Source organism: Acanthochromis polyacanthus, chromosome 1 (assembly GCF_021347895.1).
Source record: "Acanthochromis polyacanthus isolate Apoly-LR-REF ecotype Palm Island chromosome 1, KAUST_Apoly_ChrSc, whole genome shotgun sequence".
Lineage (NCBI taxonomy): Eukaryota > Metazoa > Chordata > Actinopteri > Pomacentridae > Acanthochromis > Acanthochromis polyacanthus.
Window position 1 is genome coordinate 43425456 of NC_067113.1, and position 16513 is coordinate 43441968.

The window sequence follows — 16513 nt, forward strand, 5'->3', positions numbered from 1 at the left end:
GTCTTTTTCTTTGTTGCTGCTTCAGTTATCACTGCTAAAATCACTGAGGCTCTTGTTGACGTTTCATCGGTTCCTCAAACATGACCACAGAAAATAGATCGCCAGTAAATGCACTAATACAGAGCAGCTTTAACTAATGTGGAGCAACTTTAACTAACATAGAGCAACTTTAACTAATGCACATGCCTGTGATTGTCAATCTGGCTGCAGACGGAAAGCACAGAATGACAGAATGAGATGCTAAACGACAAAAACGAGACATAAAACAACAAAAATGAGACACAAAACGAGACATAATCCACAAAAATGAGACGGAAACTGAGACGCAAAACCACAAAAATGAGACATGAAATTAAAAAAATGAGACATGAAACAACAAAAACGAGACATAAAATCACAGAAACGAGACACAAAATGACAAAAATGAGGCACAAAATGACAAAAAGAGATAGAAAACCACAAAAATGAGACACAAAGTGACAAAATGAGGCACAAAATGACACAGAAAACCATAAAAATAAGACACAAAATGTGACAAGTCAAACATTAACGTGAATGTCAGAACTCAAGGTTTCCCAACAGAACGTTGCATTGCAACAAGACGATCGATCACTTCACCTGTCAGTGGTCCTAATGTTGTGGCTGATCCATGCATTCCTATTTGAGGTATTGTGACTAAAACTGCCCGGCCCAGCCATTTCAAAGATGATTTACACTAACAAATTGTTTTTCTCTGCCTTTCTGGTGTTATGCTTTATTAAAACCAACCATAAAAGGGTAGCTAAAGGTCGCACTTCACTGCTGTATCGTCTGTTTAATCAGCAGTTGTTGCTGGAGGCAGGTGGAGCCACGGAGAGATACGACTACAATTCATACGACAGGACATTTAGCTGCTCCAACACCTCGACCTTGCTTACCAATAATTATCCATGAATGCAATTACAAGGGTGGTTAGACAAGCAGGCAGCGTATTGTAAGATTACGAGGCCTGTGCAGCTTCAGAGAAGTCGTTCCTCCTGGGCAGTGAGAGCCTGGGGAGATCACTATGTAATAGTATGTTATTATGAGTGCGCTTTTAGTCCTCTGGGTGGAGATTTATATTAGTCATTCTGTGCTGCAGATCAGTGCACCTCTTCTGCTGCAATCTCCAGTCAAGATCTGGCCTCTAAATGATAACCATGCACACTGTTTGGGAGGAGGAGACATCCTGCCTTATGCAACAGATTCAAAGCTTGTCATTTTGTGTCTCATTTTTGTGCTTTCGTGTCTCATTTTTGTGGTTGTGCGTCTCGTTTTTGTGGTTTTGTGTCTTGTTTTTGTCATTTTGCCTCTCTTTTTTTTTATCATTTTGTGTCTCTTTTTTGTCATTTCATGTCTCATTTTGTGTCTTATTTTTGTGGTTTTGAATCTTATTTTTGTCATTTTGTGTCTCATTTCTGTCATTTTGTGTCTAGATTTTGTTGTTTCATATCTTGTTTTTGTCATTCCGAGTCTCGTCTTTTCATGTCTCATTTTTGTCATTTTGTGTCTCATTTTTGTCATTTTATCTCATTTTTGTGGTTTTGTGTCTTTTTTTCATTTCATCTCATTTATGTCTTTTCATGTCTCATTTTTGTCATTTTGTGTCTCATTTTTGTCATTTTATCTCATTTTTATGGTTTTGTGTCTTGTTTTTGTCATTTTATCTCATTTTTTTCATTTTTTTGTCTTATTTTTGTTATTTCGTGTTTTGTTTTGTAATTTTATGTCTTATTTTTGTCATTTTGTGTCTCATTTCTGTCATTTTGTGTCTAGATTTTGTCGTTTCATATCTTGTTTTTTGTCATTCCGAGTCTCGTTTTTTTATTTTGTCTAATTTTTTTTCATTTTGTCTTTTCATGTCTCATTTTTGTCATTTTGTGTCTCATTTTTGTCATTTTATCTCATTTTTGTCATTTCATGTTTTGTAATTTTATGTCTTATTTTTGTCATTTTGTGTCACATTTTTGTGGTTTTGTGTCTTCTTTTGTCATTATGTGCCTCATTTTTTTGGTTTTGTGTTTCCTTTTGTGTCTCATTTTTGTCATTTCGTTTCTCGTTTTGTAATTTTGTGTATGATTTTTGTCATTTTGTGTCTTACTGTGTAATTTATGTCTCATTTTTTGTCGTTTTGTGTCTCATTTTTGCCATTTTGTGTCTCTTTTTTGTGGGTTTGTGTCTTATTTGCATCTCATTTAGCAGTTATCTGCTGCTTTAAACTTTACGTCATGAAATCGACGCAAACCTTTTCTTGTTTGTCTCAAGTGCCTGCATGTGATCAGTGTGTGGTTTAGAGATGAAGCGTGTGCTGTACGTTTGTCTCAAGAAAAGCAAGACCACATCGTGCTTTCTGTCAGAACTCTTGACTAATGGTACTTTCCACCCAGAGGTGTTACCAGCTCCAGTGCTAACAGGATGTGGTGTGCAAAGCGACTCAAAATGAGTGAGGGGGGCGGATTGAGGGGGATCATCTCTAACAAGGTTTGCTGTAAAATTTGCTCTTTCCCCGTGTTCCCTGCCTTACTGGTGAGGGTGACTGTCACATGAAGCGTGACAAAAATAAAGCGTCGCCTGACAGCTCTGACAAGACGAGTGCGGCCTGTTGTTCTGTGAGGAAACAGATGTGGCAAAGCAGAAATTAAATCATGCAGATGTGTCCCTGTGCAAAAGAATAGTTGTGACTGATTTTGTGAGATGTTTCCTCCGCTGTGCACTTCCAGGTTTCCCTTCTGATCTCATTAGTTTTGCTATGTGGTGTTCTTTTTCCTGTTCTTCTTGTGGTTTGAGGCCTTTTTAACGTACAGCAGAGGGGTATACTTCAACCATAAAGATGAAGACATGACGAGAAAAGATTTCACTCGTGTTTCTTGAATCTTGAAAGCAAAACTCTAATATGGAAATATTCCGTGAAGTTTAAGAACAATTAAGACTAATTGTCTTGCTTTTGTCATTTTGTGTCTCATTACCTCCGCCAAGGAGGTTATGCGATCGGGTCCGTTTATTTATTTGTCTGTCTGTGTGCGTGTCTGTGGACAGGATTTCTTGGAAACTACTTGTCGGATCTTCGCGAAATTTTCACCAGAGGTGGATCTTGGCCCAGGGAAGACTCCATTCAAATTTTGTGTTGATCCAATTAAGGATCTGCATTCTGGATCCGGATTTAGATTTTCCAACTTCGTATCATCTTCCCTTGGTGGAGGTCAGAAATCTCAGATTGCTCTTGTTTTTGTAATATTTTGTCTCGTTTTTCTTGTTTTCTGTCTTTCTTTGTCTGACTTTTGTCATTTTGATCATAAAGTAAAATACTAAATCATTTAGTTATAGATCCCTGTGAATAAATGTTTTCTTTGTCTTATTGTTGTCATTTTGTTTTGCTTTGTTCACCGTTTTGTGTTTTTTTGTCTTGCTTCATTTTGTTTTTGTTGCTTTGTTTCTTTTTTGTCATTTTTTTTGTCTCATTTGTGTAATTTCCTGTCTCTTTTTTGTGCATTTTTTGTCAATTTGTAACTTTTAATTTTTTATCTCTTTATTCTGTTTCATGTCGTTTGTCTCATTTTTTGTCATTTTGTTTCTCACTATTGTTGTTGTCTCATATTTGTAATATTTTGTTTTGTGTTTGTTATTTTTTTTGTCATTTTTTTGTCTTACTTTTGTCATTTTAATAATAAAATAAAATGTTATATTATTCAGTTCCAGATAGCTGTAACTAAATGTTGTGTTCCTTTGTAGACACTCTGTGATCTGGAAGTTGTAATGTGGAAATGATAAACTGAGGCTGAATGTTGTTGAAATTGAACTTATTTTTGTTAAAAAATTTCAGTTTGTTCGTAATGTTTTGTAAAAAGATAATTCCTTAAATGTGAATATTTTCAAAATGTGCTTTTTTGCGCTAAACCATAGACTGTATATAAAGATGGACGTAGCATCTGGCTCCAAAAATGAAGCACCCGGGAAGTGTCAAAAACTTGCAACATCACGCCGTCCGCTAGGGTTGGCTCCAAAAAGCTTTTGCTCCATAGACCGCAATTCATCACCGGAAAAAATAAAATTTGATAGACTGATTTTGTACAGCTCAGGATTTTTTTCCCGTTAGTTTTCATGGTCAAAATGAGAGATCAGGTGGCCGATCTTAAAATAAATCAATACTGAATTTTAAATAAATCGTTAAAGTTGGTGGAGCCAGGGGGCGTGGCTATACTTGATTGACAGTCTTGTCTGGAATGATTGACAGATCCTTTAGGGCGAGGCTGAATTCCGAAAGCAGCAACAGAAGCCTCTGCGATAAAATGTGGGCGGGATAAGAGAGTCTTCAGCTCTCAGTCTGGCCCGCCCATTGACGGGTCCTGCCCCGAGTTGCTCTCCGGTCCAGTCTGTTTGATGACGCTTTTTACGTCACTGGCTCCAAAAAATCCAAAATGGCGACCAGGAAGTAGCAAAATCCGGGCTTCATTTTCTCAGCGTTGAAACCAACGGGTGACGTCACGGTTAGTTCACGCCTGGCTAAAACAAAGGAAATATTTGGAGTTGTGGTTATTAATAGGTTATTATGCTGTGATTTTACTGGTCACTGGAGATCAAATTGGGCTGAATGTGGAACCTGAACTGCCTTAGACTTTCCTTAGACCTGCCCTGTTGGACTTTAAACTTAATTTGAGACTGACAGCCTTGATGTGGACTGTGTTTAGTCTTTGTCATATAAAAAATAGGAGTACAGAAGGACGGGGACCTTCAATAGTCAGAGGGGTCAACTGTGGAAGCTGATGGTGCTGTGGGAACATCTGCTTTCTCTGTTCGGACATGACAGTTCTTTATTTAGCTGGATGTGCCAGTAAGGGGCAGACTGAGGGGTGTTCTTCTGGTACAGATCATGGGAATCAATGTGTGTTCCTCCCACCACCAGTCTGCTGATTCATCTCACGCAGACAGACAGTGTTTGGAGATGCTAACTGGTTATCCCCTTCACGTTATATTGCTTTATTTCCATCACAAAATATCAACATTATGAGCCCAAACCGAGCTAGCCAGAATACATATTTTATTAGGCAGAGAAAATACTGTTCAGAAGAAGATAAAACACCAAAAATAAATTTCTGTCACACATTGATTCCTCTCACACAGCATAGGAAGGTCACTAGTACGTCAAAGAGAAACAAAAACATCGCCAATCTACGCGTGGATGATCAACGGGAGGTTAGATGGATGCTGTAGCACGGCCAAAAGCACGGCGTGGCTCCGGGGCTGCTAACCCTCCTGTTGTCCTGCAGGTCAAATTAACCCGTTATAAAGTTTGAAAAAGTGGAGGGGAAAAAATGTGTTTTCACAGTGAAACTTCTGATGTCCACATTTTCAGAATTTTGGGAATTTTTTTTTTATTTTTTGGTGGAAAAGTTAAAAATGTTTCTTAAGAACAGTCACAAAACAAATCTACCAAAATCCAGCAAAATGTTTTTTTAGGGGAATATTTTGTCTCATTTGTGTCATTTTTTGTCTTGTTTTTGTTCGTTTTTTGTCGCTTTGCAACTTTTGTCTAATTTTTGTCTCTGTTTTGTTTAGTTTCGTGTCATTTGTCTCATTTTTGTTGCTTTGTTTCTTGCTTTTGTCATTTTGTGTCTCATTTTTGTAATATTTTGTCTTGTTTTTGTTTTTTAGTCTGACTTTTGTCATTTTGACCATACAGTAAAACACTATATCATTCGGTTCCAGACACCTGTGACTAAATGTTTTGTGTCTTTTGTCTTTTGTGTCATTTTTTTTTGGTGGAAAAAAAAGAAACATAAAAAAGTATGAAGTTTTGCTGATATATGTGGAATCTCTTTAGATATTTTTAGGATTTTTTTGGAAGATTTTTCCTCATGTTTTGAAAATATTTACAAGAATTCTCTTGCAAAATTTGGGAACCTTTAAGGGAAACTCTTCCTGAAGGTTTTTGCAAATTTTCTGCAATTTTTTGCTGAATTTTTGTATTTTTTTCAGACAAGGAAACAATCTTATTCAGTGCCTGTAAATGAAGACAACAGGAGGGTTAAAGCAGAGCGTGATGGCCTTCGGTGAGCACATCTGAGGCAGAGTTCCTGATTCTTGACGCCATGAAGACACGGAGACGAGAGAGGCAGGTGGCACTGGAGTGGGGGAGTCTTTTTTTCTTTTTCTTTCATTCTCTTGTGACGGGAAAATTCGCAAACATGAGGTGTCAGAGTGAACAACATCAGCCAAAAAGGTGTTAAATACACAAAGAGGGCCGGGTCCTCTGGATGGAGAGGAGCGTGGGCTTGAAGACCATGGCCGAGTGATTAAAATCTCCTGAAAGAGGCAGAGAGAGGGAAGGCAGCTGGGGTCGGATTTGGCAGCTTGTTGTGACCGGAGCTCTCGGGGACGATGGGACCCATTCCACTTTTTATTCCCATGTGAAACAGGAGCCGTTCTAAGGCAGAAAAACCCCGCTTTGACTCAACGCAACATGACACAATCAGACTAGTGCACAAACATGCAGACTTATACAAAGGCAGAACTTTACAAAGTCATGCAGATGGAATGTTTTGATATTTCTGTAGCTGAGTCTGACTCAAGTATATTGGGCTGGCTGGCCTGAAGTCTATTTTTATTCGAGGGGATTTATAGGGAACTACCATAATTCAGCCTCCGGGCCATCGTGACACGCTGGAAAAAAAGCAACCATGTCAGTCTTTTGATGAGGAAAGAAAGAGTGAAGGGGCTTTACAGAGCTGAATATAGATAAGTACCTCAGACATTGTGGTATTTTCCTTAAAATTCTCAACTAGAATCCATCCTTGTCTCTGAAGGAGGTTACCTGATCCAGAACTAATTACACAGGACTTCAAAAAACTTCTTTCTTTGAACACATTGTCAAGGTCATCCTGAGTACAAACACTTTTTAGATGAGTCATGGTGATTCTTAAAGGATCGTTTGACATTTAAGAACATTTTTGTTCACATTTTTGGATGATGTTGAGAAGTTACCGCTCATACGTAGCTGGTAAATGTAAGACTACAGTCGCAATCTGGTGGTTGAAAGAGGTAGCCTGGTTCTGTCCAAAAGCAACAAAATAAGCCGAGCAGTACCCCTGAAGCTCGCTAATGAGCATGTCGTGGAAATGTGTTTAAGCCAGTGATTCCCAACTAAGGGTAGAATGGGTATCTTTCCTTTCGGTGAAAGCTTCCACAACTTGAGTGAATATATGTGTAGCAGGAAAGATTCAGAGAAAACTAGCTTCAAGTTATATATAAACAGGTTTAAACTAAAATTAATACATAAATTAGTCATCATTTCATGGTATAGGTAAAGAGCAACCAATTACCAAAGGATATAAAGGCAGAATTTAGCTAAAAAAAATCAAAATAAATGATGGAAGTACAACAATTAGCTAAAATAATGGTAGGATAAACAAGTAAAATAGGTAAAAGTCATGGATAATAGTTAAAAAATACCAGATGAAAATACTGAATAGACACTGCTAGCTAAAGGTTATGGATACACAGTGAGAAAACAGTAGACTACATAGCTACATGGTGGAAATATCCTTAGACAAAGTGTCTAAATTGGCCAAAGTTACGGTTAAAGAGCAGAAATAGTTTGTTAAATGTTGTGGATAAATGGTAGAATGGCTATCGGTAATAATGGTTGGAAAAACAGCTAACAGCTTAGCTCGTTAGCTAAAACTAATGAGCAAAGAGTTGGGGATTTATCGGACAAAGAAGGCATGGGCTTATTCCATAAAAACACTGAAATGTAAAAACGTCAGATGGCAGTCTTACAGGCTGTTTTGTGCTTATGCAACTGTTTTCTAATCTGGAGTGATTTTCCTAATCATAAAATCGTTTTTGTTTGTAGATTTCAATGCAGGTATAGATTTCCCAGAGAAGCTATAGTCTATAAATATTAGTAGTGCTGTAGGCAGACAGAGCTGCTGTCAGACAGATGCAGGACTTAAGCTAACTGGCTAACAGACTCATGCGGTGTCGATCTTTTCAAAAAGAACAAATTTATGTCCCCAAATGTCAAACCATTCCTGTTACAACACCTAACTAAAACGATTTAGGTTTGCAATTAATATATTTTTATTTACTTTGATTGTTAGCCATTTTTCACAGTCAAATCACAAAATATTCCACTAAAAGTTCACTTGAAATGATTATCATGGTTTTCCCCAAGCAGCTCAACAGAGGAACTGATCTGAACATACAGTATACTCATAAAGAATGATTGAACTCACAGAGATTGGATTTCCCTCTGCAAACTAGACTAATTCAATAGAAGAGATAATCATGGCAAATCTCTCTACGAACACAAAGATGTAAACTCAAGAGCGACCGAGGCGAACGCTCATCCATGGTTCTGGCAGTGAGAGACGCTGTGATTGGACGGTTCCGGACACGAACGGCTCGGGGCCACGCTGCTGCAGCCGGTCAGGCCAAGAGGAAGTGGTCGCCGCCGTCGAGTCGGGCTCACAGGTTCTCGTTGGTGTCGTGATGGCACTGGCTGTCGGGCGAAGGCTTCAGGAAAGGCAGCTCCTCTCCACAGCCCTGCAGCTTCAGGACCCGACTGCTCAGATCCAGGCAGCACTACGAGAGGAGTCACATGGTGAGACAAGGCGTTAAAATGGCAAAGACCGAACCAAAGCAGTAAAGTTGCAGGCCGGAGAACTAAAACAATAACCTGAAATATGCTATAAAACGCTACAGAACTGGAGAGAACTGCAGTCGGGAGATGATTATCTGTGTTATTTCAACTATATTCTGCACTTCTACAACATTTCTCCCGCACCCCTGGTCGTTTGCACCACTAGTCTTAATTAATTACTAACGCTGCTCTTGCAGAAAGTTCCTGCGAAAGCTAAGTATAGGGAGGAGCTCGCGGCTGAAATGTTCATCTTACCTCACAAAGTCCTGAGGAGCTGATTTACCGAATTAGAGCTCATGTTCCTTTCACACCCTGAAGTGTCACTCTAATTAGATTTTTACAGGATAACTAGACACAGTGCACATATTATAGAAATAAGAGCAGCACTATCCCTGCTCTATTGGTTGGATTTAAATGTCACTTTTCAAATACGCACAGTCCTGAATCTGCTCTGATCTATTTTTTATCTTCACAGCAGGCAGCTGATAGACACATGCACCATTAAAATAACACCACCCTCCCTTTCTTATAGATAGCACACACACATTTCATTTCTTTTTAAGACTTTCCTCCTTAAATGTTCAGTTTCATGCAGGCGTTTTTCCATCTCTTCTGCTCATTTAAAGCCATGCAGCCATTTCAGGATTGCTTTAATAACCCACACACACACACACACCAAAAGGCAAATGATAAGGCCCGCAGAATGTTAGAAAAGCAAATGAGGAACTTACTTTAAGTTCCAACAGAGTCTGAAGACCCAGGCACAGCTCAAACGCCTCATCCTCTGAAAATGAAACGAGAGAGGAGAGATAAGGGCAGAGGGAAGGGAAGAAATAAACTGAATTTAGAACTCCCCTCATCTGAATATGAATGCATTAGCTTGAATCCAGGTTAAATCACCAATGTAAATGAGCACCGTTAAGCATATTTACCAGCGAGGTTGCCTGTGAGCTTTGAGGTGGAGACAGGTAGAAATATTACTACTAAATGTGTGGTGGAATTAGTTAGAAGTGAAGATGAACTGCAACATAAATCATAGTTGGTGGTCTTTTATGCTTGTGAGAACCGACTGTCCTCATAACAAAGGAGAGACAAACATTCAAAGTGAGGACATAGACACAATAATATCTCCATAAATGTATGGTTTTTGGGCTCTTAAAACAACACTTTGACATTTTAGGGATGTCTTGCAAAGATTTAGACAAAAGGACTGATGTTACTCTCTTGTCTCTACACCAAGATGAAGCTCCATCCCAGATATGGCTTTTTTGACCTCAGAGCCAAAGTGGTGCAATTATAAAGGAATTAATTTTTTTATGAAACAAAGGATAATGCAGAGAAATTGCTGAATAGGAGTTCCAGTAATCAACCAGGCTGATAATCTTTTGATCTGTACTTCTTTCCCATGCTAACTAGATCATATTATAGCAGCACTTTTAGATTTAGAATCTGTAAAAAGGTAAAATTGACAAGTTTTTTTTCATTTTTCTTCTACATTTTATAATAATAACAATACATTATCTTTGTAAGCACCTTTCCTAACACCCAAGGTCACTTTACAAGAAAAACAAATGCAACAGAACAGATTAAAACCATACATAAAGAAAGAGGCAGTTAGGTAGAATAGATTATTTTGAACAGGTGAGTTTTGAGTCTGAATTTGAAAAGAGGCAACAGGGATGGAGGTAGCATGGGGGGTGAGGAAGGGAGACACAAATATGCAGACCGGGTGATGTTATTGATATGTGATTGGATGGAAGGAAAGTGAGGAATCAAGGATGACACCCAGACTCTTAACCTGAGAGGAAGGAGAAACTGAGGAATGACAATAGTGACAGAAAAACTGTCAATTTTGCATCGTGTTGATTTTGTTCCAATGAGAAGAATCTGTGTTTTGTCACAGTTAGTTTAAAGAGGTTAGAGGTGAATTAGGATTTTATTTCAGTTGGTGAGGGAGGAGGGTGGGTTTGCTGGACAAGTAGAGCTGCGTGTCATCTGCATAACAGTGAAAATGAATGTTGTATTAATGAAAGATATTGCCAAGGGGAAGGAGGTAGATGATGAAGAGAAGGGGCCCCAGGACAGAACCCTGGGGCACACCTGAAGAGATGGGGGAGGGCTGGGAACAGAAGGATTTGAGTTGGATTAACTGAGTGTGGCCTGAATGAAACCAGTCAAGTGTTTATGCTAAGCTAAGCTAATCATCTCCATTCTGGCAACAGTTATATCTCCCAAAACTGCCAACTACCACCACTAATAAAAACATTACTTCATGGCGTGTAAAAACAATGTCAGGATTAATCCAATATCATATTTATGAAGCTGCAGTCAGTAGACAGTTAGCTGACGTTAGCATTAAAAATCAGTTTTAGTTCCTTTATGTTATATATGGCTATCCATTTCCTCCTGCAATATTTATTCTACGTCAAGCCAACTGTGCCTCTCTGTAGCTAGATGTTTTGTTGTTTTCTTACAGCTCATGTAATCCAGCTTAAGAAGAAAGCGACTTCCTAAAATGCGAAAGTGAAACTGTTTTTCGAAGCACATTCATAAAATTTCTATTTGCTGTAACATCCATGAAGGCAAACATCTTTCTCTGATCAAATTCTCACCTGCACACTAAGCAGAAAACACAAGCCTCACATCCCAAGGACAAAGAAACAAACAGATCAGTCATCTGAAGGAAGGCATCCTTAAAAGGAAGACGGCCTTTCTCATGATAAAAATAAACTCTGGTAGAGATGGAGACTGATGCAAAGGGACTTAGATGATGCAGATCAAGTTGGGTTTTTTTTTTTAATCTCCCCTCATTTGACCAGTGCCTGTGCTACTGACCACTCATCACCAAATGAGTTCATAGAGGTCCATAAAAACAATCAGACTAAATTCCTCAGTACGTCTTCAGTCCATTTGTCTTCAAGAAGTATGGCTCCCGTTGTTCTTCTTCTCTCTGCTCAAGTATTTGATTCAAGTTTTCCCACATACAAAGAATGGAGAGGTTTGTCATTTCTTATTGTAAGTACACTTCAACTGTGAGACAGAATCGAAACAAAATAATCCAGAAAATCACATGGTGCGAGTTTTAATTTGCTTTTTATTACATGAAATAAATAGTGGATCACCGACCAACCAGCAGGAATTCTGACTCTCACAGACCTGTTAGTTTGTCTTTAAGAAGCCCTCCTATTCTCCACTTGTATTAGCTGCACCTGTTTGAACTCGTTACCTGTATTAAAGACACCTGTCCACACACTCAGTCAATCAGACTCCAACCTCTCTACCATGGACAAGACCAAAGAGCTGTCTAAGGACTCCAAGGACAAAACTGTAGACCTGTACAATCTGGGATGGGCTACAGGACAATAGGCAATTAAGGACAAGTGAGCGACCCTCTCTGTTGTGTCACCAACAAGTAGCTGCCATTACTGTGAAATGTAAGCTGAAAGATGTGATCAATTTTCTGTAATCAGCCATAAAGTGTGTATATAGTCCAAATATCTAAATATCAGTTTAACGGCTATCCAGATGTCGTGCACCATATTCAAGGCCACAGAAAAGGAAATAAAGGTCCTGGTTATGGCACTTAGTGTCACTCTGCCTTTCTAAATCCCTGCAGAATTAGTCCCAACAGTAAAGGCTGGTTAGTAGATATGAGCCAGGCCACATAAACCAGAGATCTCCATGCTAAGACACCATAAATCTGGAAAGGTCACATTTGATATCTGGAATATTGTGATCATAATGGGCCTCAGTAAACATAAAAATGTGGCTATTCTGTGCGCTGGGGTTGGATGAGTAGTAGGTGGAGATTCATCTGAAAAAGAATTGTTCAGAGCAGCTCATGTCAATAAAAAAAGCATTAACTGTGAACTCTGAGGACCTGAGAGATGTGAACTTGCACTACACTGCTTATTAATAGGTTCAATATATAATTGTGCGACTTTTTGTATCATAGTCGACATTTTTGCTGTTTTCAGGCCTAAAATCAACACCTATAACCAAACACCACATGGCATTTTCACACAAAGATTCTGCTAAATATTATATATATATGAATATAATTTAAATTGATAAATATTCATAAAGATATTGTAGTAAACCTGTTGACATGTAATAAATCCACACTTGACTCAAACACTACTTTTTATTTAAAAACTCAGAAAGCCTTGGAGTTTTGCCAGTCTTTCCTTCAGGAGGAAATGACATCATGTGGAGCAGGTCATGTGATCTGGAATTAACACTTCCTTTAAAGGTGTTTTTGTAATGAGGAACTTAGTGGAAAGTGACACAATTTGTTATTTTCAGTATAAAATTTGATATAAAAATATCTGTCATGATTATCTCAACTTAATAAAAAAGAACACAATCAAAACAGTTTCTGAATAAACTCATTTTGTTATTGTTTAGCTAATTAGAAGGTGGTTGTTATTAAATTCGGATGGTTATTTAGTTGACATTTTGATGATATCCAGTCATTTTTTTATTAATAAGTGATTATTTCCATAATAAATGATTAGAATTTGTAAAGACATGATCATAATGAACATAAAAGACTTTTTTTTTTTTACTTTTAGTGAAAATGTATGCAAGATATATCCCATGGACTTCAAAAGTCCCTCAGTTATAGATTGACCCAGTAAATGTTAGAATGCTAAAATAAAATAGTGAACTTGGTAAATATTCTACCTTCTAAACATCAGCATGTTAGCATCGTCTTTGGGAGCCTGTTAGCTGACGTTAGCATTCAGCTCATAGCACTGCTGTGTGAAGTTCAGCTCCAGAGCTGCTTGAATGGATGCAGACTTTTGATCTAGGAAATTCAAATCAACCAAATGGTCTGTTTCACATCTTGTTCAAAGTGACATTCTTACCTTTGACATACGCCGAACACCTGAGTGTCTGCCTGCCCAGCTGCAGCTGCAGATCCGTCACCGAGCTGCTGCCTCCACATGGTGAACTAGGAACCAGTCTAACAGCACACACAGACGGTCACTAAAATATAGCTTTAATAGTTCATAAACTTTCATCTGCGTAGCTGGAGTGGCTGTCTCTCAGAAACTGACTCCTCTTATGATGAATAACCAGCTTTTTTATTAAACTGTCCATCAAAAGTTTGTGTAGCAGGGATTTAATAACTGGGATTCCGGAGAGAAACATCACTTTTAGCATGTTTTACTGCTTACAGCTGATTTTAAACGAGGATAATAACTATATATCTTTCTTACACTGTAGCCAATGTTGTAAAGTCGGAGCTTTATTTTGCTTTTTAACGTCTTTTATCAAGATGAAGGTGACATCAAGTCATAAGATTCTGGAGAAACTGTCTTCAGAGTTTATATGCTGTCTTATTTAATCTTCCTTTAAGGCTTATTTTTAAAATCCAGTTCATTCACTTTCTTTTCCTATAATGTAATCTCCTTTCCCTTGGTTTCTCTATTTGTGTATTCGCTATTTGTATTTGCTTGATTTGTTTGTCAGAGCATTTCCTAAACTGCCTACAACGTGTACCTGCAGATCAGAGAGGAGTTTCTTACCCCAGCCTCTGGCAGCAGGAGGTGGAGATGTGGTTATGTTGGCTGCCAGTGTTGATGGATGCTTTGACTTCAGCCTCGCAGCACTGTGGGGAAGACAGAGGGGAGATTTGGTGTCACAGTGTGATTTTTCCACTTCGGTCTGGCACTGTCGCACACGAGGAAACAGCCAGTCACGGTGGCACATGCACACAGCTTTCAAAGCCACTGATCTTCCCTCTTTTGAATAAATGCCTTTGGCTGCCATGCGCTCACAAAACTGAAAAATAAAGTCCACTTTAAATGTTAATTAACTTAGTTGAAACAAACAAATCTTCCATTAGTGGAGCGGTTCCAACCTGAGCCTTGTTTTTTTGGTGTCAGATGCTATTTTGTCTGTAACCTGATCCGTATTGATTCTGCTGCAGGTGTTTGGTTGAGCTGCCTCACGCTCATATTCAGGTTAAAAACAAACCACCAGAGACATTCTGTGTATGATTACAGACCACATGAGCTGGTTTTTTGTTTATTAGCTGATATATTACTCATATTGCTGACGGAAGATGCAGATTCTTTAGTTTGTTGAGTGCACTTTGATTTTTTCGGACTCATGCATCACTGGAGCATGAAATATTAAGCAAGTGAGTCACACGTGCACATTCACCACACTGGTCCAACAACTCCGCAGTGTAGAGGAGAGTGATTTATGGAAAGGAAGGATTCATAATTTGACATTTTACAATGTCAAAGCTTTGTTATTTTATTATTGTTATCATCTTTAAAGTTATGTGTACTGTGCTGACAGAAAATAATCCTTTCAATAAGCACTACAGAGCTTTTTAGTGAGTTTCTTCTTATTATTTAGCCCTCGACTTCACTGGTTTGGTCGTCTGACTCAGCAGATGTAGACAATAAGTCATTTCTATTGTGCATGAAACAGCAACATCTACCTCCAAGCAGCAAGCAACATGCTGAATACTGCAAATTCTGATCGTGCAATAAGGCCGACCTGCTCAGTTGTTGTTGTGAATTAGCCATTTCAGTGGCAAAACAAGATCCCCCATAACTATTTGGCAGGGCCACCATCCTATCTCATGTTACAGCCAGCAACAAAAGCAAATAAGCATATTTCCAAAACATCTCCGCATTTCATCTTTCACTGAATTTAACTGCAGTGCTGCTAGCAGGCAGCTTATCCCTAATTTCCACTGACATTTTTCTTCTTTATCTCAGGGTGGCTTCGCTGCCTGCAGGCCTCTTCGCGTCACAAAGGCATGTTTCACCCATAGTGCAGCAGATTGTCAGGGTTTATGGCAACTGTTGTCTCTGAAGACCATATTCAGCATCCCCAAAGTTCACGTCATGCAACCCGTACACAAGGAGGAACATGTCGTATGCGGAAAAGAGATAAAGCGATGAAATAATAAGGACAGTGAACGGAACATATGGCAGCTCCGCATGTATGTGAGATAAGCAGTATGCCGGAACCACCCCCACACTGCTAAACGAGTAACAGACTATGCATAATTTAGATATTTTTCCACAATAATTGCTCTTTTATGTTTTCTTTTTGCTTTCAGATAAACTGCAGCAACAGTATGTTCTCAGTCATTTTAGTACAGTTGAAATATATTTGAGGAATTACAGACTGTGGAGCTGTAAAATGAGCAAATTCATCGACTTAGTTATTAAATCTGCGGCAGTTTGGTAAACAGTTATTTAATCAAGGTTCCTAAGACAATAGAATTTATAAAAACACACTGTTTTCATCTTGTCAGTGTAAATATTTCTGGGTTTTTTTTGTACTAATCGAAGATGGTTAAATAGTTTGGGTTATTATTTGAACAAAACAAGACATTTGAAACATGAACACCATGAACAGTTTATCACCTTTTGCTAACATTTTACAGAGGAAGCATAAATGTGGAGATAATCAGCATTTCAGGGTTACATTTCGTATGTATTAGATGCTGTTTTAATGGATTATAGTCAGGCAGAGCAGTCAAAATGCGGAACCTTGACTATTATGATCAGCTAACTTTAACTGATTCAGTAAACATTTCCATATTTTTTTCAATCTGATGGCTTCAAAGTGCACTAAAAATTGCATTTTTATAATCTGGAGGCCTCCATTTTCTGATATATTCTGTATTTTTTACTGGCTAGCACCCATCCAGCCTCCATATACCACATCTGTGTATCCTTCTCTCCACGTCATCTCCTTCATAAATCAATACCTTATCCACTTGACTCGGGGATATTTCCCCCCTTGGAAATAAACACGTTCAGTTTCCATGTACCTTGTTTTGATCTCTGTACAGCCTGAGTTGGCTGAGCGAGCCTCCTT

General features: G+C 38.5%; 1 protein-coding gene across 1 annotated transcript in view; it reads right to left on the bottom strand.

Moving 5' to 3' along the window:
• Nucleotides 1-5036: 5036 nt before the first annotated feature.
• The window catches only part of nrip2 (nuclear receptor interacting protein 2), a 48618-nt gene continuing 37141 nt past the window's right edge, over nucleotides 5037-16513 (bottom strand). The window contains exons 3-6 of the mRNA XM_022212202.2: nucleotides 14191-14273; nucleotides 13528-13625; nucleotides 9388-9440; nucleotides 5037-8598 (exon numbers count right to left, since the gene is read on the bottom strand). Of these exons, the coding sequence (XP_022067894.1) occupies nucleotides 8482-8598; nucleotides 9388-9440; nucleotides 13528-13625; nucleotides 14191-14273 (351 nt within the window). The 3' untranslated portion in view covers nucleotides 5037-8481. The remainder of the gene's footprint in view (nucleotides 8599-9387; nucleotides 9441-13527; nucleotides 13626-14190; nucleotides 14274-16513) is intronic.